Source organism: Colletotrichum truncatum, assembly GCF_014235925.2.
Source record: "Colletotrichum truncatum strain CMES1059 chromosome Unknown Contig_0004, whole genome shotgun sequence".
Lineage (NCBI taxonomy): Eukaryota > Fungi > Ascomycota > Sordariomycetes > Glomerellales > Glomerellaceae > Colletotrichum > Colletotrichum truncatum.
In genome coordinates, this window is record NW_027222401.1 from 1,548,405 (window position 1) to 1,573,083 (window position 24,679).

Here is a 24,679-nt window from a genome sequence, read left to right on the forward strand (position 1 = left end):
ACCACAACACTCAAGTGCATCATCTACATATATGGAAGTTGGAGACAAGCCGGTTGATGTTCGCAAAGCAGCTAAAATTGTCTGGGAACGCAATCCAGACCTCTCTATATATATGCTCGCATTTGACCATCAGCAATGCGACAACGTTGAATTCTGCTGTTTCTTATCTTTTTTAAGCCTTTCCCCTCAGACGTCTTCATGGAAACTGAACCACTTCTTCAGGATGGGAATTCCTTAAGCGATGTATCGGAGCAAGATATCCCGAACGGCCACTCGGTAGGGAGCAAGAACATTCGCTCGTTCTTCTTGTGCATCTTTGCTTTAGAATTATGCGTCAAGTTCGCTGTTACCCTTCTCGAGCTTCCGATGATAGGACTGGTGGAGCTCATGGTTTGCCAGCGATACCCTAATGTTGGTGCCCAGGATATCCACGATGAAGCATGCAAAATTCCAATAGTGCAAAATAAGCTGGCACAAATTATCGGATACAAGACCACACTTGATGCTTTACCATGTATTTTATCCCAAACTTGGAGTGAAGAATTTTTTTTAATGTGCCAGCAGGTCTGTTGACGGTTCTACCCTACGGATACATTTCGAATTTTCGGGGCCGAAGATTCGTCATCCTGCTCCAGATCAGTGGCCGGCTTCTGGCTCTTTGTTGGATTGTGATTGTTGGCAAGTCTAATCTTATATAGCTCTCACAGACGTTCTGCTTACCGTAGTGCCAGGCTTCTTCAGTGGCAATCCTCCCCCTCAGCTTATATGGATCTCCTCACTGTTTCTGTTTATTGGAGGCGGCAGGAAAGCCCAGGTGTCTATAGTTTACACAAGCTTTTGCGACGTTATCCCCAAAGAAGAAAGGTACGTCCCCAAAACAGTAGTGGCTAAGCGTCGATTTACAAATCATTAAAGGACTCGGTTGCTTGCCCTTGCCCACGCATCGGAAGGCCTTGCTGGGATCATGGCTTATCCAATTGGTTCTATGCTCATGTCATATCGCTTATGGGCTCCTTTTGCATTGGCATTCATAATCAACGTTTTCGAATACGTAGTATTGTGGTATACACCCGAGACCTCACCATTTATAGCCACGAAGCGAGCAGCACTTTCAGTCCAATCTCCTACACATTATCATCTGCTACCAACCATAAAATATTTGCAACAAGCCTTGTCATCTTGTACACAGCGCTCTAATCTTTGGGTTCTCTTCAAACACGGCGGTCTCAATGTTATCTTTGCCTGCTTCTTTACCAAAAGGATCGCTTTTGCCGCCGGCGACTTCGTTTCACAGTATGTTTCTGAGATTCTGCACCGCAAAATCTTTGAGACTTTTTGGCTGCAAGCTTGCAATCATGTCGGCATGCTGCTCGCACTCAGTGTCTTGATTCCTTTCCTTACTCATCATATGAAGAGTCCAGCGAAAGATTTGTGGGTCATCTCTTGCAGTCTGATCAATATCGTCGTTGGATTCTTGGTGTTGTGGTTCGGGAGGAGCGTTCCAACTCTTTGTTTAGGTATGTCCCAGACTACATCTCTCAGCACATTGCTCATGTACAAAGGGTTACTGGTATGCGGTCTCGGTGAAGGGCTTGATGTGGGCCTTCAGTCTCTGGGCTCCTACATTGTTGGTGTAGCTCACCATGGAACATTCTTCTCGCTGTCAGGCATGCTAGGTGTTGCTGGGGAGCTCCTCGGGGGCCCAATCATGGCGGCCGCGTATACTCCCCGTGGCAAGGATGGTGAGCCATTAGGTTATTGCTTCTTGTTATCTACGGTATGGGTTTGAAATATCTCGAGTTATTCATAATGCACTAACACTCATTAGATCCTTTTTACGTGTATGCTATTAGGCAGCCGCTTCATCAACACCGCAAAACTCTTGGAATGAAGCGTCATTTATGCTCTCTTAAGCATCAGTTTCGCCCAGGATTTAACGATTTCCCAGAATGGTCACCGTAGCCGGGAGCAGCGTATAACAATTGTTCCATGGGGAGCTCCAGTCTCACAGCACAAGTCTTCAGAAGGAAGCGCTAGGATCTTCAAAATCAAAACTGCTCACATACCATTAACAACATCAAAAACGTTAAGGGGAAAATTTTCTATAGTTATATATTATTAAGCATTTAGAATCTGCCTGGTTGACACCCTTTTGAGGCTTATTTGGAAGGCTGTCAAATTGTACATCCTGAGCATACCGATTCCGCCTGCTCATGAAACAACATGTCCTTGACAGTAGAATCAACTGTTACCTAGTACTTAGTTACGCTGGATACGCTCAGTGCTTTGAAATAGCTGCAAATGCTTACAAGAACAATTGCGCAGCGTCGAGGCCTTGGATAGTCATAAAAGATGGTCAATTTAAAGGGTATGTACTTCAAATGCGTCTTGATAAAGAATGAGTTCTCCATTTGTTTGCTATAGGCTTATTACAAAAGTCATCCGTCACTAAGCTCATCAAACAGCAAGTAAAACGCCACCTAGCTGCAATCCATGCCATAAACCCTTCATCACAGTAAAATCAAAACAGCTTCTAGGCGAAAAGTTTAGTGATTCTGCGATTGTTCCATTCCCATGCGGTAACATCTTCGTAATGACATGGTGTGGCATCCGTAACGAACTCCTTGAGCGGGAGCAAAGAAGCTTGGCGGTTTGGCTTCACGAAGTAGGCAATCGAGTATCTTTCAGGGATCTCCACGCTATCTCCAGCTTTGATTGCTGGGGGATACGTGACCCTGTGGCAAGCTGCTCGGAAGGTGTCATTAGTGAGACGTTGAAGGGAGTCACCGATGTTGAGAATGATGTCCGTAGGCGCAGACGACTCGACGCTTCTGAATACTCCTGGTTGTGTCTGATCTTCAACCTGGAGACCTCCCACAGAATCTTGGAAAAGCATGGTGATTGTGCCGAAATCGGTGTGTTCAGCAATACGAGTTGCGGTACCATCTGCAAGCTCTGCTGCAGGAATGGCTGGATAGTGTAGCAGGCGGAATTCATTCTCGGCGCGGTTGTGGAGTGCCTTTAAGTGGTCCTCCGAGATCCCGAGGGCGATAGCAAGCGCAGACAGGAGCTGCATCTCCGTCTTGAAGGCCTTTTCGTAGAAGGATTCCATAAAACTGCGGAAACCTGGAAGGCTGTTTTCAGGAACCCAGAGATTATCGACAAGGTCATCCTGAGCACTGCCCATGTCAAGGGTTTCCTGGTTTACGTCAGTTTGATGGCATGAGCCTATTATTGTGACTAAACACTGACCTTGATATCACGGGTCTTTCCAGGACCGAGACCCTTCTCGTACCCGCTAATGTTGGCAACGTTCTCCTGGCCAACGAAGCTGTAACCACGGTTTGGGTTGGCTTGGGGAGGGTGCTTGGCTTCCATCTTCGTTTCAAGTGGCAATGAGAAGAACTTGCGGCTCTAACAGGGCAGTGAGTAAATAAGATATTGTGTCTTTGGAGTTCGGGACAACGTACCATCTCAAAGAGCTTGTGAATGTCTTCATCAGGAATGCTGTGATTCTGGATTTTTACACCGCCTCTCAATTTTAGTAGACGAAGCAGCTCATTGCAGAAAAACTTCTTTTCTTCTGGTGTTCCGAAGAACAAAGACATATCGAGAGTGGCGCCCTTGTCTGCCATAGTGTTATATAAGTAGGTATGCTATGAATACGAATAAACTGGGTTAGGAAGTATGGAGATGATGTGAAGGTGATATTGCTGCCAACTGATCTGATAACTTTTTATGTTTGGGTCTGAGAACCTTACAAGGCGGCTTCTAAGGAGGTTTAAATATCATTTCGAGATGAACTTTGGTTACCCTTTTTGGATGAATTCGTCTTGGGCAAGTTTGGGTCATAGCATTGACGTACCTCACGAGCGAGCCTGGGACACTCAAATCAGGAAAATGGCATTAGCGAAGCATTGCCTATTTGGATTGGGATATCTTTGTCTTGTGGATGCAATAGGCGTAATGCATCTTTTGGGGTCCGTAATCCAAGCATTGGAGGGCTGCTTCGTCAAATTTACCTAAATAGAAGGAGAACCCGAGCCAACTGTGGCACATGATTGAACACTGCTCAATTCGTAGAGCCTAATGAGGCATGTGGGGCGAACTCGGCAGGTAAGAGAACCCGACCCTCAATCTGCTAGCTGCTAATTAGTTTGGCTACTTGAACGGTAACATGCAAATGAGGGGTTTTGGGTTTCACGCTACTAAATAGAAGGCTATTAATTAGTAGCAAGTTTCAATTCTGGGTCGCGGCTTTGTCGTCAGGTGTGGTGGTCTTATTGCGAACATCTCTTCGCCCTGTACAAACACTACGCAGAAGCTATGCGGACAGAAATGTGGGGGCCTCTTAGTGAGATCCTAGGTACCCAAAGCATACGGTCTCCTACACAGGTTGGAAAGATTCTAGATAGTTCTGTTCAAGATTTTTAAAAAATCACCGTTGCCGCAAATGATTTTTTACTGTAGCTCATCAGCCAAGCCCTGGAGTCTGGTGATCACAGCCACCAAGCCATCTTGAGGATTGAAGATCTGCAGTTGCTTTCAAAAAAGCACCTAGGGATTCAACGTCACCCAACAGTAGTTCTACTCCCAGTCACAGTGGATACTCAAGATAGGCAGTATTTAGCATCAAAATAATACCAGAGCAGGCGAGTGACATTCCACGATGTTTTTTGCCATGATTAAATCATTTTATCATCGATTTGGTCGTATTACCACCCTTGATACTACTCTAGTCGCCTTGGCTACGGTCCACGATATTTCAACGTCGCAACCGCTGCAGCTACTAGGTACCCCACCAAATTCTAGTGAGAGACACACCGTGAATCTAGTTGCCTATTGAGCTCTGCAAACTGGGGCTAGCACAGTAGAGAGAGTTGGCAACACGTTCATCGACATCCTAGCGCTTGAAGCCAACGCCGAATGGACCCAAACTTATCTCGATGGGGTGCGGTCCGGGTATTTATGCTTTGTAAAGTTTGCTGGAAAGTGCCTGCATAGGATCTACCAACCACATGCCTCATGGCATGGCTGTCTGTAAAGTCACATACTTCCCTAAAGTCAGTAGCATGAGCCAACAGAAACATTTGTCCACCAGTCACATTAAAAGGCGACTACATTACGCCCTCAGTTCTAAAACCACTATTAAATATCTCCATGTAAAGAACAGCCCAATCAAAGCAACTTCTTGGTTTGAAGGAAAATGCCTGCAAGCTTTTCAGCGGTGTCGTGCTATTTAGGTACTCAACCCAATCAACTAGTTCGACAATCCAAGGGGTTTCGGCTTAAAATCTTCAAATTTATCTGAGGCTGTCAATTGACATAGTTTTGCGAGGAAAAGATTCTTTATTGTAAAGGTTGAAGTTAAATAGATAGCCAGTGACGGACAATTATCTACCAGAATGAAAAAGAAGAAGAGCATTGCCTAAAGCATTTGGCCATGGATGTTACACCACATCCCACAAAGTGCTTAACAGGCAGCAAGGGAAGCCTGGCCCTTGCAGTTAGCGGTGGTGGAAAGCTTGAAGCTCTCCTGACCCTTTTGGACTCCCCTGAACTCCTGGCACACCTTGGTAACGCCGGCACCGCAGGTGTTCGAGACCGTCGAGGTGTCGCCAAAGTTGGAGTTGATACCCGCCAGAAGGTCGACGCCGTTGGCCTTCACGTTGTTGATGATGACATGTCTGGGTCCGCCGTTGTTGGCGCAGCTGCCGCATGCGCGGTACAGACGGTTCGATTCGGCAACGGTGAAATCCTTGATGGTAACAGTTCCCTTGCCGCTGTGGTTAACGACAGTTTCGCCGTTGATGGCACCGCCGCCTTCGATCAAGATGTTGCCGTTACCGTTGGCTCTGACCGCATCTGAAGTGAGGGATTCGTCAGCACGTCAAGTAAATACCGATAAGGCATTTTGTTTTTTTTTCCTTTTTTTGGGAGGGGGGGGGGAATACGGCGATTCCAACAGTTTTTATTGAAAAACAACTCACCTTCGCAAACACGGCGGAACCAGACATTCCTAAGAGTACAAGTACCCCTGCACTGGATGCCCTCGACCTGGTTGGCACCGATGATGACGTTGCTGAGGGTTGCACCGTTCTCCAGGATAAAGACGGGATGGCCACCAGGGGTCTCGACATCAGTGAAGCAAGACCTTCCTCGGTCAAACTCTTTGTTGCCCAGGTCCTTGGATCCAGAGATCACACTTGGTGTGGGAAGAGAGATGATGGAACCGCTTCGAGTTGGGATGTTGACCGTCTGGCCAGCGACAAGGCTGACGAGCAACGCGGTGATGATCTTGGTGGCGGACATTTTGGTCAGGTAGGATATAGAGCAGAAAGTGTTGAAGCAAAAGCAAATATCAGATGCCTCGACTTTTGGGGATAACAGCAGGTAGATAAAGAGTCCCACGTGTGGGACAATCGACGCTTTGGTCCAGTGAAGTCGAAATAAAGGAGTCTACAGTTCACGTAAGTTTTGCTAGGTGCTTCTATTGATTTTTCCACCAGCAAGCTTGGCATAGCCCCCATTTTACACACACTCAATAAAAGAAACGGCTTTTCTTGTGGGTTCCTCATTATGTCAGGTCCCGTGGAGTCCATACAGAAGCAAATGCGAATGCGAGCTGTGTATTCCAAGTGACATTGCCCAAGGCGCAGGGAAAATTGATTCGTGGTTAAATGCTAGCTGCATGCAATCTCTTTAAACATGACTTGGGGGGGGAACTAGCAGTTCATCCTTGGTGGACATTCCCCGTTAGGTTATTCCACTCATTATATCTGATTTGAGTGGTATCCCCCGTATAATTGTAGTAGAGCCAAGGCTTTTGTTGATGTGAAACCTCTTGGCGGGGATCTTCTGGGGCTGTCGGTCCACTCCTGATCCTACCCTTAAGCGTAGCGGCCCCCTTATTTTGACTTGATCTTGTGTTATATACTCTCCCAGTCTCTCAATTAACATCCCACCAGTAGAGCCTCGAGACCCATACAGATCCAATCGGACTTACTACCGAAATGGACTCAGTCGTCTGTAAGACCTGCTAGCAACTTCGCCGAGGGTGCAAAGAAAGTCGTTCCGGTCACCGGTTTTGAAAAGTCCAATATCCGATCATGTAACCCTGGAGGGCTCCCAATAAACATGCGCTCCATCATCTTCTCAATCACCCACAGTTTCTTTGAGTACCCTATGAAGTAGGTACCAAACTCTCCGGTGGCAGGCGAGCCAAAAGGCATGTTATCGCGTAGGATGTCATGCTCGTTTCCATCTTCATCTTCTATCGTCGCTAGACTTTTGTGAGATTGCTGTTGTTTTGGCTCGGCATCATCGAGCTCAATGTTGTCTAGCTTGGTCCGTCCAATAATGGCTTCTTGTTTCTCCGTCGTAAGATGTTGCCAGGACTTGAGATTGTGGAGGTACTTTTGCACAACAATATAGCTGCCTCCTTCTGCGGTCGCCACGCGGTCATCTTTTTCAGTAACAAGAACCGAGTCAGACACGGCGACGCCGACTGGGTTGGCAGTGCCGTCGACAAATCCCAGCACATCTCGGGCGTCAAAATATCTAAAGCCGACAGTTTCATCTTCCGTCTTGACGGCGTCGCCTACCCTATCCATGAGTTGCCTTTCAAACTCGAAAGAAAGGTCTCTCCTTTCGGATCGGATATGGAACAGCAAGTCTCCTGGCGTCGACACTGCTACGTGTTTCGACCCTCTAACTTCCTTGAAAGGCCGTAACTCGGTCGGACGTGGGAGTCTTGTTACTTGGTCCCAGATAGAGCTGCCGATACCGACAGTACATGACAGATGCGCACTGGGGTGTCGAATTGAAATGTTCTTGGTAATGTTGCCAATGTTGGACAGCGCAGATCGGATGTTCTCGATGGCATGCGGATCATCTGTCGCGGAGAGAACAAGGAAAGTGGCCGATTGGGTCAAAGGGGCCTCGACCGCCTGTGGATTCATTGCAAAAGGAGACTTGAAATAAGGGTGATGTGAGAGTGAGCGAATGCTATTCGGTAGTCGAGCGGGGCAAAACGTCTGCCAGGGTCTGGATCTTGTCGACCGAAGCGAATAAATTGAGCCAAGTGATGCCTCGTGGATCCCAACAGCCCGAACACATAGCATGGTAGATGGTACTGAAGGGCTCAAGAAGCTTGAGTTAAGCGTACACGGTGATTTTAAGCAGATTTCACATTAACAGTTACAGGGTGGTCAAGTGTGCGATTTGGAACAGGATTTCCGTCATCCAGCTTAGGAAGGTTTTCAGGTAGCGAAAGCATTTGCAGCGTCATGTTGGGACGGCTTACTGAAGAAGCCATACAGTTGTTAGTCACCAAATCTTGCTTGAGGGGCGGTGTCATCAATGCATATGGCTGACACTCACTGGGGTCCTGGCCAATAGTGATGCCTGTGCAATCTAAGCCCCGAACATTCAGGCGCGGATGCACGGGGCACGTCGGCAGTTACTAAGAGGCCCACTCCGAAGGCCTGAAGACACGTGTCACACGGACCACTGCATATATCGGGGCATGCATTCAACCCATGCACCCGGCTATTGTTTCCCATATAAAACTAACGGGGATGTCATTTTGTGCATGAAAACCTTCAAATCGGTAATTACCGAATAGACGGTTATATAATCAACCCAATAACCCCTAGACAGTCTCTAATGAATGGAAGCATCTTTTTTTACCCCATAAGTGGTGGGCAAATTGACTGCGTGACAGTTATGAGCCCAGTACCTCATGGTGACAATTACCAATTGAAAAACCGACTTCCAGAAGGGAGCAGTTCAGACTTATGCCATAGACAAGGGCACTCAATTGACGAAGTTACCGACCCATGAGACTTTGGCAGTCAAGTCCACCAAACAAAACATCAATTCCAATCACACAAGGCTGAACGTTGAAGTGTTGAAACATTCAATCACAAAAGAACTTCTGGTCATCAATTCATATCATCAACACTTATCAAAAAATCACAAAAAGTTCATCTCAACTCAGGGGGACTTACCACATCTGAGGAGTTGAACCCAGGACTCTTAACTTGAACCTTATATAAGTTCATGCTCGACCATACCACTGATACGCAGCCAGGAGGGTTGGAATTACGAAACGGAAGAGACACCTAGTTGCTCATTTTATGCCTCTGAAAGCTTCGGGCAGATAAGACGAACAGGTGGTTCACTTTATAGTCTTCGTGTAACGGAACCGATAAGACTTTTTACAAATTGCGAAAACTCCACAACCCTGAATTGAACCCACGAAGGGGAGCTTGCCAGTCTTACGGTCCTTGCGAATAGCTACAAGTTGGGTGGCTAGACCAACTACACTAAACGGCAGGTTCATTAGACAGGGGGGGCGTCTTGCGTTTTGTTGAGAATTGAGGCGTTGAGATTGGCTATATACCCTCAAACCTCTAGGCAACAATCGACAAAATCACCAACTTGAAACAAGAAGTGTCTAGTCACGAACTCAATCTTGGCCACGGCGAAAAACCAACTGCACAACGATCAGAAGAGAGAGACCAGTTCTCTTTTCAAGAGAGATCATGAATTCAACTACGGAAACTGCAAAATACACACAGCGGCTACAGACTGACAGCGACTGGAACCACTGGTTCAACAACTTACAGATGCTGGCAAACGTTCATGAAGTCTGGGACTATGTGAATCCAAAAGGAACCAAGATTAATACTAAGCCAAGATTGGAATTCCCAGACCCAAAAGACCTCAGACAAGAAGAACGAGCAAACTATAGCAACGTTATCAGCTATGGAAAAGCTATCTATCAAGAAGAAAAAGACCAATACAACCAGGTTCGGCGAAGTCTTCTAGAAATTCATAGTTGGATCATGAACACTGTAGCAGCCACTTATATCAGCCAAGTCAGCAAGGAGCAAACAGTCAGGGATATCATAAAAGCTCTTGAAAAACAGCTAGCGCCAGACAACTTTGGGAGACAACAAATGGTATTGGAAAGATATAACAAGCATATGCTATCAATCAAAAGAGCAAAACTTGGAGGATGGCTCATAATCTATCGAGAAATCATGGATGAAGCCCAAACAATCGGAATCCCTGCTCTCAGCGATCCAGTTACTCAAGTCTCTGAGTTCTTGAAAGCAGTCAAGCAAATTGCACCAGATTACTACACATCTGCCTCTTACGACTTCACAAAGCGATACAAGGATGACCCAACCTACAGTTCGATCAGCAAGACTGCTGGAATTGAGCAAGCTAACGATTTCCGCAGTTGGGTGAGAACTTTCCACCCAGACTGGCTGAATGCTGCTCCATTAAAAGACACGAGTTTCGCTACTTGGCAAGGAGAAAACGAACAAGGAATAAAACAGGGGGCAAAACGAGAGCAAAAGTGTGCAGCTTGCCCAAACGAAAGTCACCGATTTGTTGATTGCAAACATGCCAACCCTAAGAAGCGAGGCCCAAACTATCATGAAGATAATCCAGAAAATAAGAAAGCACTGGAAAGATTGAATGAGTATCTCCAGAAGAAACCACACTTAAAGAGAATAGTTGAAAAACTACGAAAAGGGGCAAGCGATCAGCAGTCTCAAAAGTCCCCAGATCGAGCAACATCTTCCTCAAACTGGAGAAACACTACACAATCATCATCCCACTATACTCAAGAAGTGTCTGATGGAGAAGGATCACTCTCATCTTTCGTCACTATCGTCAATCAAGGAGAAGCAAGTCTCTATTCAGGATTCCCACTGTCAGACAGTGTGATAGTAGACTCAGGAACAGGATTCCACATCTGCAACGACTCCTCAAGACTTCATGATCTCGACTACACAGTCACAAAAGACTTCACCACTGGAGGAGGAGATGTACATGCAATTGCGAAAGGCACAATGATCATCAAACCAAACCAAGGCGGCAAATCCAACAACAAGGAGATCAAAGTCAGAAATGTATGGCTTGTGCCTGGATACCCAACATCGCTCCTTGGGACAGAACCGCTGAAGCAAAAAGGGATCAACTTTACAACAGGAATACCGGGTCTTATCGACTCAAAAGGCAGACTTCTATTCAAAACACCAAACCGATATGGTCAATACATTATTGAAGCTGGCCCAGCTCTGCTGAACAATACCTCGTTCAGCAATACCGAGAAGACTGTGAGATTCAGCCCAACCGTAGAAAGGAAACCAACCAAAGGTTTTCAGTCAACAAGACAACCACTCCCAACATCATCAGCAGAAGCCAAGTTGTGGCATGAGAGACTTGGTCATCCAGGCGCTGAGGGACTGGAACAGCTACTTAAAACAGCTCTTGGGATACAGATAAAAGGAATCACAAAAGTGGAATGTGATGCCTGTGCTGTTGGGAAGGCAACTCGCCAAATTTCCCGCAGAAACCCAGACCATTGGCCAACTGCTGTAGGAGATTATCTATCTCTCGACTTCTTTACACTTAGCAAAGCATACAATGGGGAGAAGGTAATCCTGCTGGTCAGCGATGGCTGGTCAGGGTTCTTCTGGATAAGAACTCTTCGTACTCGAAAGGAGGGACTACAAGCTATGACAGAATTAGCAGCATACCTCGAGAGACAGTGCTTTATCAAAATCTCTATTCTACGCCTAGATTGGGAGGTTGCTTTACGCAATGCGTTTGAACTATGGGCAGCTGTGAATGGATATATGATTGAAAGATCAGCTGAGTACACTGGTGCTCAAAACCCAGCAGAAAGAGCTGGAGGTGCTGTGTTTATGATCATGAGAGCACTTCGATTTCAATCTCGCTTTCCTGAATTGATGGCACCAGAGCTGGCAAAAGCAGCAGTTTATCTGTCAAACAGATTGCCTCGAAGACGCCACAAGTGGCAGACACCATTGGGGTTGGTCAACACTTGGCTGAACTCTCATCAACAGTCTACCCACAAGAGGGCTGAAAAGCCACAACTAGCACACTTGAGGCGATATGGCTGCAGAGCTTACCCCTTGACACAAAACTACAAGAGAGGAATAGAAAAGTCAAACAAAACTGCGCCAAGAGCTCATATTGGCTATCTATGTGGTTATGACAGCACAAATATCTACAGAATCTGGATCCCAGCAATAGGAAAAGTCATGAGAACTAGAGACGTTACTTTCGACGAAAACACGCTGTATGATCCAAGGATTGAGGATACCAGCAAGTTAAGCCAAATGGAACTTGAATTCCAGTTCACAGAAATGGATATCCCATTCACAAATCCAATTGAACAAGACCTAGACACAGCTGGCTGGGATGGAGAAGATTTCAGCGATAATATTACCGGGCCACTACCCGCCTCGAATCCAGCCGCTCAAGAAACAACACCGGCAACACCGATGCAGGAGAAAGAATCAGGGGATTTTCAATTACCTACACCCACTTCTCTATCACCAACAGTACAGCTGTCAGATTCTCAAACAACTGAGGGGGTGAGGGAGACTCCAGAAACTCCAGAAGTATCGCCAACTCCAGAACAATCGGATCAAAGTGAGACCATAGAGGAAACCTCAACAGACCGACTCGAACTACAACAGACACCAGTCATAGAATTGGAACCAGAAGAAATCATACCACAAGATTCCTCCACAGTAATCCCAAACATAGCGAGAAGGGGAAGACCTCGTGGCAGCAGAAATCACAACATCTACAATCGATCAGCCCCTCTTGGTCAAACAAATCAACAGCCACCAGAAGCAACAAGATCATCACAAAGACTGAGAAGAGCAAGAGAATCCCACTTCACACTGCAATCTACGGATACAGTAAAAGGAAGAGATCAATGGGATGCATCAGCAGATGATTTAGGCAATCCACACCAAAAGACACTTCCACCAGTTCCAAAGAATTACAGTGAAGCGATCAAACACCAATACAGTCACAAATGGATTGCTGCAATGAATATTGAACATTTGATCGAGAAGAACGCAGTATGAATCTGGAATTTGGTAGTAAGTATACGGAGTTCTGAATAGTATCATTTCTGTATTTGAATGAGAATACAGAGAATCAACCTACAACAGGTTGCCTCTCTGAGGGGGTGTGTCACACGGACCACTGCATATATCGGGGCATGCATTCAACCCATGCACCCGGCTATTGTTTCCCATATAAAACTAACGGGGATGTCATTTTGTGCATGAAAACCTTCAAATCGGTAATTACCGAATAGACGGTTATATAATCAACCCAATAACCCCTAGACAGTCTCTAATGAATGGAAGCATCTTTTTTTACCCCATAAGTGGTGGGCAAATTGACTGCGTGACAACACGCCATCAAGCATCTTTGAACAGTCACGAACATCCCGACCTTGCGCCGTTCAAGGTACTGTAGCTTGTTCGTGAGCAATTATTCACGTTCTCGACGAGTTTTCGATTTCCTCTTGTCTGGGTCTAGCCACTTAGAAGTACAAGCTCTTGCGTCATACCATGTTCAAAACTTCCCATGCTGGACTTCACGGAAGTGATTTGATTAGCAAATAAGGAAGAAAAGTGGCAATTGATACTTGTTATCCACCGGATCTGTAGTAACACCCCCTCGATTCTCGTTCCACCAATGAATGAACACTTTAATGAGGAGACCGGACTGTGATCATTTTTTATGTGTTACTAACCTGTGTTATTTTTATTTCAATTCCTAGTTTTACTTGGTGTCATTTACCCCAAGACAACGCTTTCTTGTCCCACTACTTTAATTGTGCTTAGAAGAACAAAGGCGCAATAGTAAACAAAAACAAGGATACCTCAGTACATTGCAAACGCCGTCAGATACCCATCCATACCTTACCCAAAATTGAGTGGACCAACTCATTCATCATCCGCATCACGCGGGTCGTGGCTCTTCCAGTATTTCTCATACTCATCCCAGGACTGCGCTGGGAACGGAAGAGGCACGGTAATTGGGCCGAAGGGGATACCCTTATCCTCAAACTCCTGAAGACGAGCCTTTGTCTTCTCCCTCGTTGAGTTCACACTGTAGACTGATATGCGATGGCAAGAGCTAGTGACATGCAGGCCCCAGTTCCATGCAGTGCGAACATCTGGGGGCTGGGTGTTGAGAGAATTGTCCCAGCAGCGGCAGACGATCTCAACCCAGCCTTCAGCGTCACAAGGAAGGTCGTATTCCCATGTTCGCCAAGTCCATTTTCTCTTTTTGGAAAGGTTCTCAACGGGCACAGCGTACCAGTTGAAACCGCCGTCGGCGGACAATTCTACGCGTTCAGGCCAACGACCACCACCCGAGTAAGCCCAGCCCTTGCAGCGAATTTTGCCATTGTGGATAACGACTTGCTTAGTCCATGGCGACATTATCGCCGAGCTGACTGGCATCTCTTGAATTTGAATACCGTCCGTCAGCTTCAGGTTATGCTTGCCAACCTGCTGAGGGAAGTAGAGGTATTCCTGGCTCTGAACCGGTGCTCGAGTAGGGTTCTCAATGGCTTTGATGCGATACAACCATTTGACGCTTCTGGCACCGATGTAACCGAACACGACGATGCGTAGAGGGTAGCCGTGGATTCGAGGGAGGACCTCTCCGTTCATCTCCCAGGCCAGCATCACCTCGTTTGCCTTGACCTTTGACCAGGGCACGCTGACCAAGTAGTTCATCGTCTTGTCGTCTTTGAAATAGGTGTCGGCACCGTAGAACTCGAGGTGCTTGGCGCCTCCAATCAACCCACCGCAGGCTTTGATTACCTTCTTGAGGCTGATGCCAACATATCGTGCCGTGCCAATGGCGCCTTCGGCCCAAGGTGCCTGGGGCACTTCGTCACCTTGGCCAGCGTATTTGAGAATTTGTTCAATGCGGCGGGTTCCAGAACACTGCATAGTGACGGTCTTTTCCATCCGTGGGAATCTGGACTCGTCCATAAGGTCGTCCAGTGTAAATGACTGGGGGTTTGCAACCAATCCATCGAGAAGAAAGCTGTACTTGTCCTTATCGATGATGGGAATGCCGCCGTGGTTTCTCACAAAATGAAGTGGGTTTGGCGTGATCTCCTTGGCGGTTACCAGGCGCTTCGGGGGCTCTCCGTTATAGGGAAATTGAAGAAGATGAAGCATATCAGGGTGCTTTTCTTTCAGAACAATATCCCAAGAATCATCGGGGATCCGAGTGAGCGCACCGCCAACTGCGTGGTGCCACATTTTCCATCGTGTACCAGGAAGAACGGGATTGGTAGCAGGGATGGGGCCGAGTTGAAATTCTGGATTAGGCGGAAAGGTTTGAGAAGTCAAGATCTTGTGAGCTGCTGCCTTCTTCTCGGGGTAGTTTTCCCACTCAACAAATCTTGATTGTTAGATCCCGAATTAGCCATGGAATCGTCAACTGGGAGACAAACTAGACTGAGCGACATCAACTTACCCGACCCAGCCATCCCGCTCTTCTGTGAAGAGCTTATCACGGTCACCGACGCTTTTAATGGCCTCCTCGTCTTCCGTAAGTTTTCCAAAGATCTGTATGGGTAGGGCCTTGGTCTCTGGCCCCGTCATATCAAGGACCGGCAGGGCTGCCCCAGACAGACCCTGCTCGATCTTCCACTCATCGGGACGATTTGTCGTCTTCATGTTGCTAGATTATGGTGAGAGTATCAAGCGAAGCTCCTCTAAAGTGCGAGATTGCAATGTCTCGATAGCATATGAAAGAGGGGTAACAAGTGGTGGTTCTGGGAGCTTGGGCTTAAGCACACTTATACCACTGCTCATGACGTGTACCAGTCCGAACTCACCGAGAGGAGGGAGGCCATAGGGTTCTGAGACGCGAAATGTACTCTCTTTGCATTCACAGCTGCTCCAGTTCAAACTTCCCAGAGGCGGCAAGTAAGACCGCCCAATGGTACGTGTGAAGCCTAATCAGAGTTCCGCTTGGCTAACTTGGGATGATTAAGCGTCGGCCCACAAAAGATGTGAATTTGGTTTGATGCATACATTTTGTGTTTGGCGAGCGCTTATCACTGTCACTCTTCGTTCTTCCCAGCTGTTACACTTTCCATTTGGGGATAAGTGCACAGCATGTGCTCACGCTATGACTTGTGACATGTGTTGAGCCTTACTAAGTCCGCTAGGGAGGACGCTGATCCCTACAAGCGATCTGAGAGATGGCCCCGGCAAGGCGGCAGCACGGGAACGGATGGCACGGGCTTAGATGCACGGATGACACACGGCATTAGTTAGTAACTATCAGTCATGTCTCTCGTTATGTTGAACTTCAGTGTCTGACTGAATTCCGGCCCTCGTTTGATGCCGAACCCCTCATTTCATTGTAAGAGAGAAGCAATGTCAAACGAATCAATTTTCTGCGTCTGGCTTAAGACCATATCGAAGAGGTCAGGCCAATCAGTAATGTAAAGTGTGAAGGCTTCTATCAAGTGGAAGACGCAGAGCGCTTGGGGAGTTAAACCACAGGCCCTCTTTCTCTCATCTTAAGCCATCCTTATGCCCTGGTTCAAAAACACTCTCGCGTGGAAAGTCGAAGGATGATGGAAAAATCCATTTAGATTTAAGATACCTAATCCCATCCTTCCATACCGAGTCAAAACATACTAGGACTTACGGCCTGACCATACCCCTTATCCAATTCCTTCTCAAGGCGCAGTCACCTAACTTTTTGCCGCCTCGTACAACGCGTCGATAGTGCCGCAGGCTATGACTTCGAAGCTGGTGATGAATGCCAGCTATTTGAGCATCCAATAGCGAATCCTTTCAAATAACTATAGAACTCTTTTCTAAATTTTAGGCATAAATTCCGGAAAGTGGATAGTCAACATGGATCAAAAGCCTCTCATTATTAGCCTGGAGCTTTAGCGCCTGTTGAAGTGTGTATGCCATCTTAGGTGACCACCAGATGGCATAGCGGACCAGGTTGATAGGATCAAACTGACAACCAAAGGCCGGGCTGGTCCGGTACAGCAAGAGCACCAAAACAAACTATCGGGTCGTTTTAGATGACACTGTTTACCTCTTTGACTCCAGCTTTTAGAGCGATCTTCTTTTTGACTTTTTTTCGCATGCTTGCGGCGACGCTCCTCTTTCGAATTGATCATTGGTGTTCTTTCCGGCCCGGCAGTGGTATTCGCCTCCTTGTCCGAATCAGTGAGTTTGGGAGGGAGATTTTCGTCACACGCCTCGGCCTTCTCCGCCTCCTTGGCTACCCGCTCCTCACCGTGAAAGATAACCATTACCTAGGGGAAGACGAAAGTCATTCAGCGGCACCTGAATAAGGTCGAGTGCTGTTAACAACTTTTTGGCGACCTTGCATGTTTTCAAAGCTGTCTGTGGCTTGAGTTTCGTTCGCTGGGTCTAGGGCATTGACAGTAGTCGTCCCAATGCTTGGGAACCGAGGAGCTGGCAGGACCGCTTGGGGTTATCATTGATTATATCGTCGCCACACCAAGGCCAGCAAGAGGCGACTGTGTTATTTCTTCCATTCTCTATTTCAGAAAGATTCAAAGGTTAAAGAAAGTATTGGTCCTCATTGCGAAAACGCGAGCGAGCGAAGCTCGAGGCCAAACGTCCGAGGTTGGCAGTTAAATGCCGAGTGTGTGGTGCTCAATTGTCAAGTATTGATCTTGAATCCAAGGGCACGTACTAGCCCATGCCGACCGTCATAGTGCCATCCATTCGAGTGTCATAGCTTCTGGGGAAGCGTCATGGCCATTCTTCCCTTATCTTGACGCTGACCCCCAAGATGATGAGTAGTCTATCCCATAAGTTTGGCCTCTGTCCGATGTTGTTCATTCGCTCTTAAATTCTCGCCATGTCCGTATCCTTTGGAGTCTATTACTTAGGGGTCTTTCATCTTTAAGTCGCCAAAGGTCCGCATTGTACTTGTCGTCCCTAGTGCTAGGGCTGACGTCGAGGTCTGCAGACTCGGTTTCTTCGAAACTAATGTTTCCGTTTCGAATCACACTCCTTCCTCTTGGAGGCTAACATCTCATTGACCTACTTTGGCCTTTGGGTATTGTGTTGCAAAATAACACCAATTTCTCCAGCTTCTTGTATGAGTATGAAGCCCTCAAAAGTATGAAGTAAAGGCCAGCTCGTCGCAAATCATGTTTGTGTTGACCAAGAGCTGGAACAGGACAGGGAGACTCTTTCTGCAAATAAGGGACTGAAACTTCAAACCTGGTTTCACCAGTCCTGATGGCTTCCATTCCCTCGGATGCCGAGACTGTATTGATCTGTTTGGCGAAGTTCGCCATCTTTGCTGCGAAGCTATCGTCAATCTTCTCGTCGTACTGAATGAAAGCTTGCTGCTCGGGCATCTGTATAACCTGTTCCCTCTCGGACGGTGTCAACTTCCTAAACTCGGCAGGCTTGCTCGTCTCTGCCACATCGGTTCATACAGGATAATGATTACAACTCCATGCTGTAGAGAACCGATAATATTTGCATCCGTTGTAAGTGCGAGTTCGATCTGAATGGGTGCACCATGTTACCCCTGACAGAACCCCGACGCAGAAGCTGAATATACCTAGATCAGTGTCGCTTAGAGTTCAGGGGAGTGAGCCGGGGTAAATTATCGTCTGCCGGCTACCCGCTTGCCCTCTTTGTCACTCACGACCGGGATACAGAGGAGTTTGGAGGGATACTTTTCGTAGACGTCAAATTCAGGCGAAATATTAGGAGGAACGAAGGATCCACGATGTTGAGTTACAACAACACAACTGTATTCAGAGGATTGTGATGTCGGTTGATGTAAGCTGTGGGTGGCAGGCCTCGCCGGCTCGTCACGTGGGCTGACGACCGCCACAACTGGTCTTAGCCAACCTCCCCAGCCCTCTGTAGCTAGTTAGTCTCCTACACCAACACATAACACTATTCCGAGCGCTTTGTGCCGGTCCCGTCCCACATAAGTATTACGGCCATAGCATTGCGGCCTTTATCAGTAGCTGTGATCAGAGACTTAGTCTGACGAATACTCATAGACTCTGGCTCCGCGGTCCCTTCCATGATTCGCCCAGCAAAAGCGCTTATCACTAGTAAGGTGCTGCGTCTTTTCAACAAACTCGAGAGAGGTATTGTTGTCATTCTTGTTGTCGACGCTTAGCTTCGACATCAAAGAAGGCAAGCTGAAGCTTTCTCCGCTAAGCAGATCAGGGCTTTGATCAGATCTTTGAGTCGGATTAGACTATTCGATGTTCAATCACAGGAACTGTCCCCTAGGAGCTAATATGGCCATGAGAGCCTCAAAGCCACACGAAAAGCAAAGGAAAATGTAAAAGCAATCATGTCCCCAGATGTTTTCAGAACCAGAATACTTTGGAATCTGATCAGAACAACTCTACGTCATCTGGATTGTTCAATTCTTCCAGGCTATGGAAATACGTAATGATCAAAACTGATGTCGTGTTCAACATGATTTGAGCCGTGTCAAGCCACTCAATACCGTTGATGGACAGTTGGAAGAGGACGTTGATGTGGGTGAGTCCAAGGAAGGATGTCTCCCGGCGTTGCTGGTTGATCCGATGGTGGTGAAAGTATGGTCCTTGGATATAAAAGCTTTAGAAGGGATTGAAGCAGGTAAAAGAGATGTATCTCTTCCAGTCACCCGTCATGTAGGTAGTTGAGGTTGCCTGAGGCCTGGTGGCCGGTAGCCGTTATCTTGGGCAGCCACGAAGCCATTATTAACCCGGAGTTCCGACCATTGCAACAACTTCCTTCTCTACTTGCTCCGTGAGCTCGGCTACGACGGAAACGAGAAGTTTGCTAACAGGAAAGATTTTTGTCTTCTCATAGGTAAAAGCCACATCTAGTCATGATGTGACGACCGAGGACATTGGCGGTGGGCTGAAAGGACCTCATAGACTTATCGGGGAACTTTCCTTGTCGTTGCTACCAGTGTGTCGCCGCACAGCCACATCGGTATATCTCAAACTGTTCCTCTCGTTCGTCTCATCAAGCCCATCGAGACTGGAAAGGCAGGAAAGATCACAAATGCCTTGCCATTTAGACATTTGAGACGCCAGAAAAGGCTCCTCTAAGCCTTCCAGCACACATGCGCCTTGTTCCACTCGATCCCTTGATGGTGCAGCTTAGGTTTCTGCTATACATAGCGATAGTATCCATTCAACGAGCTTGCCGTGGCCCCTAAATATGGCAGCATGTAGGATTGTTTTCTGCCGTAACCGTTCAGTAGGGTTATCCTTGTGAGTTTGTATATCGCACCAGGGAAGGTTGATCATACGTCGTTCCTCCTCCTGAGAAATATTAGTAATACGTACGAAAGTATACGAGGGGAGAAGACATACATAGTACATTAATCGCAAGAGGACAGGAGTAAACGCCGATTGTTGGCATTGCCAGTGAGCAGTAGAATCTATCGTCGTCCGTTGACGTGACTCTCGATGGTCTGACTGAGAGGCGTGGCAAGAGCCTGCGGGCCTGCGTTACCGTTGATAGGGACGACAGACATCGTGAAGGCGTCGGGAAGAGAGGGAATGGTAGTCGTACGAAGAAGAAAGGAGGTGGTGAAGCGTTAAGAGTTGAGGATTGAGATATTCGTACGAGAATTGAGGAAGTATTCTAAAATGTCGAGGTTGAAGAGTAAAGAAAAAGAGGAAAGTCTTTTGAGAAGGTAAGTAGTGCTCGTCGATCGGGCAATCCCATGTAACGCGAAACCAGGTGGATGTCATCGTGTTGAAAGGTTCGTCCGAGACACCTTGAAGAAGGTGCTTCACTAGAGATGAGTTTCCGCCAACCGCAGCGGATGGGAGGACCGTCTCTTGGCCATGATATGCCAATTGCCTTAGTATACATTGAAATATGACGGATTTCTCCAGCATACCTAAGCTGCCGCCGGGATTGACAAGATCAAAATGGCGACGCTAAGATATTGTGAGAGATAGCAAGTTCAATGGAGAGCTTAGTATACTTTCACCTTTGCCTAGGAATTAAACTCAAAGTGGTAGGTCTAGTCAACGCGCAGCAGAGTCCTCTCTGGGTTTATTAGACCAGGCCTAGATGTGACAGGCAGAGTAACAAACTTCAACCAAAGAATAGTGTTGAATTGGTTAGTCATTTTCCACCTAATGTTCTCTAGTAATTTGGCTACTTGATCCCAAGTTACGGAGACGATTGGCACAAATAGCTGAGATTCGCAAATCTCGAATACTATTGGAATTTCAAACTCTCCTGTGGGATGGAACCAGCACAGAATCGCTCAGTAGAAGCGGTGTGTATGTGGAAGAACTAAACTAGCTACGGAGGGCTGGGGAGGCTGGCTAAGACAAGTGGTGGCGGCCGTCAGCCCACGTGACGGGCCGGCGAGGCCTGTCATCCACATCTCCTCACACCCATCCAGTTCTGGTGACTACCAGTGCGGACGTGTCAGAAGTGACCGCTTTAGGCAAAAGATTTCGGAGGTAATGGTAAAGAGGTCGATTGTTACCCCTTCGGATGCCCGGTATTGTTTCTAGTCGAAGTGGTAGAATCCTTGATGCCACTGCCAGAGAAAATGTGAAATAGTAAACCGTGAGGAAGGGTGACCAAGATGGGAGGAGGTCGTCATTGTCGGAGTTAGAGGTAACGCTCCCCTAATAAAGAGCGGGTTTCTGACTGGTCCAGAGAATGGCGGAATTGTTAAAAATTGATACCTCAAGCCTGATTCACACTCTTACTCTGAGCCAGAACCGTTGTAGAATCCAAGAGACGACTTCATTTTTCACTGCTGGAAGGGTTCTCGAAAAAAGCAACATCCCACTCCTTGAGGCTTGTCGTCATGTTGGTTTCTCATCTAAACCAGGCAAAGGACCAGAGACACATCTGACAGCTTTTTCCGTTAAAGGGCTTCCTTTTGCAAGAACCAACAACTGTGGCCGCTTCTGGCGATGTAGTATGCACAATATCACTTTCGAGGTGTCCGCTGTTGACGCCGGGTCGCGGAGCTGGTGGGCTTTGCCCGCACGAGTAAACGAGAGAAGTGCGCAGCTGTATAGTGGTGGCCATGTTGCCAGGCCCAACTTTTTCCAAATAGACATAAATGATCAAAGCCACAGCTTAGCTCAGTGCTTGGGTTGGCTTATAACCTGTAACACGGGCAGGGTGCCGTTTTGCCCCCTCACTACCTGTCAAAATACTGCAGCACAGGCTTTTCTGAAAGATATTTCCAGTTGACCTCCGCATATAGCTCTCGTCAAGGTATAATTTCCCAAAACTTCCATCTTGGGAATGCTGGCCCACGAAGTTTCAATTTGGTATTTTGATAACCGTCGGCTTTCTTGGAATCGGAGCGCTAATCAACAACGTAGACGAAAGAATGAACAAAGCTCTGTTGCCCTACCAAAAACCAAACGCTTTTTTAGCTTTAAAGAAGTCATTTCCATCTATAAATGCCGTCTTTGTGATGTTGCGGGTGGTGTTGAAAATCGTGCCGCATACCCGCGGCCTGCCCGTAAAATTGTACTGCCACTGCCAGCTTCGCAAGAGCACTGGATGCCCGATGGATATTTTCCCAAGACACACTGTGATTTCGAGCCATAGTCTTTTCTGGAGTTATTCATGGCATAGTAGTGGTCGAGGCTTGCAAACGGTGCATACCTAGGGAATAATGACTTTATATTTTAGCGTTTTGCCCGTGCCCGTTTGATAGGGGTAAAGTAAACCCGATTCCTCAGTGGCTGAATCGAAGGCGGGCATGAAGTAGCGATGATATCATGGAAATTAACGGGTAACAACTTGCGGTTCGCCATCGACAGTATTTGACAGTGATGTTTGTCGAAGTTAGGTAGTCCTCATCATTCGGGAAGAGCATTTCTCTTCTTCCAGCAGGGTCCATGATCGTGAACTTTCACCAGCTCCTGAGTCCAGTCAAGTTGCAATATACCGTTCAAGTCCATGATGCTTAGTCCAGAGGCCATGACAAGGTTCATCGTGGTGATGTTGTTGATGAAGCTCTGCTCAGAGCCTCCGCCGCTCCACATTGGGTCGTGCCAGTACACCATGCCGTTGACTTGATTGAATCTCATGACCTTGGCCAAGCAGCTAAGTATGTGATGCCAATACCACGAAAAACAATTTCCCACCAAAATTTTCTATGTCGTTAAGGCATAGCTAGACGTTTGTAGTCTTTCTTTGCTATCATCATGAATCAACAAACGTATCGTTTGTTCACTGTGTCTCGTACACGCTAGACTCTCTGTGACGAACGTCGTGTTTCTCATCTTGCTTGTCTGAAAATCTAAATACGCAAAACTACTTCAAGCGTAAATGTTGCAAATTTCGGTAATTCAGTTTGAAATGGCTTCGTGGCTGCCCAATCTGCCAGCTGCTGGCCGCCAGACCTCACGTGGATAGGTGATCCCAACCACCCACGCTACGAGCAATTGGACGAGATATATCACTTCCACTCACTTCAACGCTCCCCTCTACAGCTCTTTAAACCATGCAAGGACATTCCACAACACCGTGAGAGGAATCCCTCCTCATACGTCTGTATGGATATTCTTGTGATGCAAAAGTAATCTCGAGGGTATTGTTGCCACCATTGCCAGCATTACTATGAGGCTCGTCAATCAACATGACGCTGTTGTTGGTGTCGCCTCTAAAAGCTGTAACTTGCGGAGGACTGATTGGTGCAGGCGTTCGATATTGGATTTTATGGCTTTCTCGGCAGAGGTAGGATAACAAGGGCAGCCTTATAGAGAAGGGTACCTTGACGGAAACGTTAACGTTGTTGCTGGAAGTAAATAATCTGGCGGAAGAGTTTGTTAACACACCCCCTCAGGCCTATCGTTTTCTCTCTCAGGTCTCAGATCATATAAAACTCCTCTGGGACGACAAAAGGCTGTTTACTTTGTGTTGTAACCCCTAAACACAGGCAGTCGTATACGGCATCCTCATCACTGGTTCTTATCAGCGCTGCCTCTTGAAAGGGACCAATGTTTGAGCCTCTTCGCCTAACTTTGAAGTGTCAGGCTATAGAGGCCGACCAGTTCCAAAATAACCATTAGCTTGAGCGATTTGACGAGATCGTCCTTGAAAGGGAGAGTTAGCTCCGTGAGCTGAATCATTCTTCCAAGCTGCGCTAATATTTGTTGTCTCCCACCGAAGTTCTTGCAATCCGTAACCCGGGAGCGAGGTGGGCATTTACAATAGGAGCAACTTCGTCAGCATGAACCGGTGAGAGAATCTCAAGCTCCCGATGCTCTAAGTGCGCCGAGGAAACCAAGGATGTGTGTTTCTAAGCGCCAACCGTGGAGCGGATAGAGGGAAATAATCGGCCCCTTCAGCGACCCAAGGGCCCTAGAATGGTAGACTAGCTGTGTCTCACACTCAGCTTCCCTGTCGTCACTGCAGTTCACGTCAAGACAGGCAGTTCCCGCAGTCTGAAATGTGACGCCCAATCCTTTGCGCAAGGTACGATGTTAATCTTTTGGGCGATAATTGTTTTGGGCCAAGCTCCAACAACACGCCGACACGCGCTCGAAGAATCTCCTCGGTGCCATTTCTTTCATTTCCTCGTTCCTGCGAAAGCATGTGTTAAAACTGGGCCTATCTTGAGCATTGAACCAAGTCCCAGGTAACCTGGTTCTTCTGACCGAAACGCACAAGTCTTCCGAATCCCTGCATTAGAGTGCCCTGGTTGTACAGGAAGCATGCGTATATCCCAGTGTAGCACTGATGGTGCAGGTCCACTGCAGCGGCCGATAGGTTCGGGGAAGACACGAGTACGTCGACGTGCTGTTTAT

General features: G+C 47.2%; 5 protein-coding genes across 5 annotated transcripts; 1 reads left to right on the plus strand and 4 right to left on the minus strand.

The window, feature by feature from the left end:
• Positions 1–2,533: 2,533 nt before the first annotated feature.
• On the minus strand, positions 2,534–3,635 carry CTRU02_207228 (thymine dioxygenase; the record flags this gene model as incomplete). The annotated part of the gene is made up of 3 exons (XM_036719387.1): positions 2,534–3,199; positions 3,253–3,414; positions 3,471–3,635. The coding sequence occupies 3 exons, from the start codon at positions 3,633–3,635 to the stop codon at positions 2,534–2,536; spliced, it is 993 nt and encodes a 330-aa protein (XP_036589094.1).
• A 1,838-nt stretch (positions 3,636–5,473) lies between these two features.
• Positions 5,474–6,312, minus strand: CTRU02_207229 (pectate lyase E 1; the record flags this gene model as incomplete). The annotated part of the gene is made up of 2 exons (XM_036719386.1): positions 5,474–5,865; positions 5,991–6,312. The coding sequence occupies 2 exons, from the start codon at positions 6,310–6,312 to the stop codon at positions 5,474–5,476; spliced, it is 714 nt and encodes a 237-aa protein (XP_036589093.1).
• Positions 6,313–7,019: 707 nt separating this feature from the next.
• Positions 7,020–8,123, minus strand: CTRU02_207230 (dyp-type peroxidase family; the record flags this gene model as incomplete). Its single annotated transcript, XM_036719385.1, has 1 exon — positions 7,020–8,123. The coding sequence occupies one exon, from the start codon at positions 8,121–8,123 to the stop codon at positions 7,020–7,022; it is 1,104 nt and encodes a 367-aa protein (XP_036589092.1).
• Positions 8,124–9,548: 1,425 nt separating this feature from the next.
• On the plus strand, positions 9,549–12,929 carry CTRU02_207231 (reverse transcriptase domain protein; the record flags this gene model as incomplete). The annotated part of the gene is made up of 1 exon (XM_036719384.1): positions 9,549–12,929. The coding sequence occupies one exon, from the start codon at positions 9,549–9,551 to the stop codon at positions 12,927–12,929; it is 3,381 nt and encodes a 1,126-aa protein (XP_036589091.1).
• An 873-nt stretch (positions 12,930–13,802) lies between these two features.
• On the minus strand, positions 13,803–15,560 carry CTRU02_207232 (nadh-cytochrome b5; the record flags this gene model as incomplete). The annotated part of the gene is made up of 2 exons (XM_036719383.1): positions 13,803–15,282; positions 15,358–15,560. 2 exons carry the CDS (start codon positions 15,558–15,560, stop codon positions 13,803–13,805), a joined length of 1,683 nt encoding a protein of 560 aa, XP_036589090.1.
• Between the last annotated feature and the right edge of the window lie 9,119 nt (positions 15,561–24,679).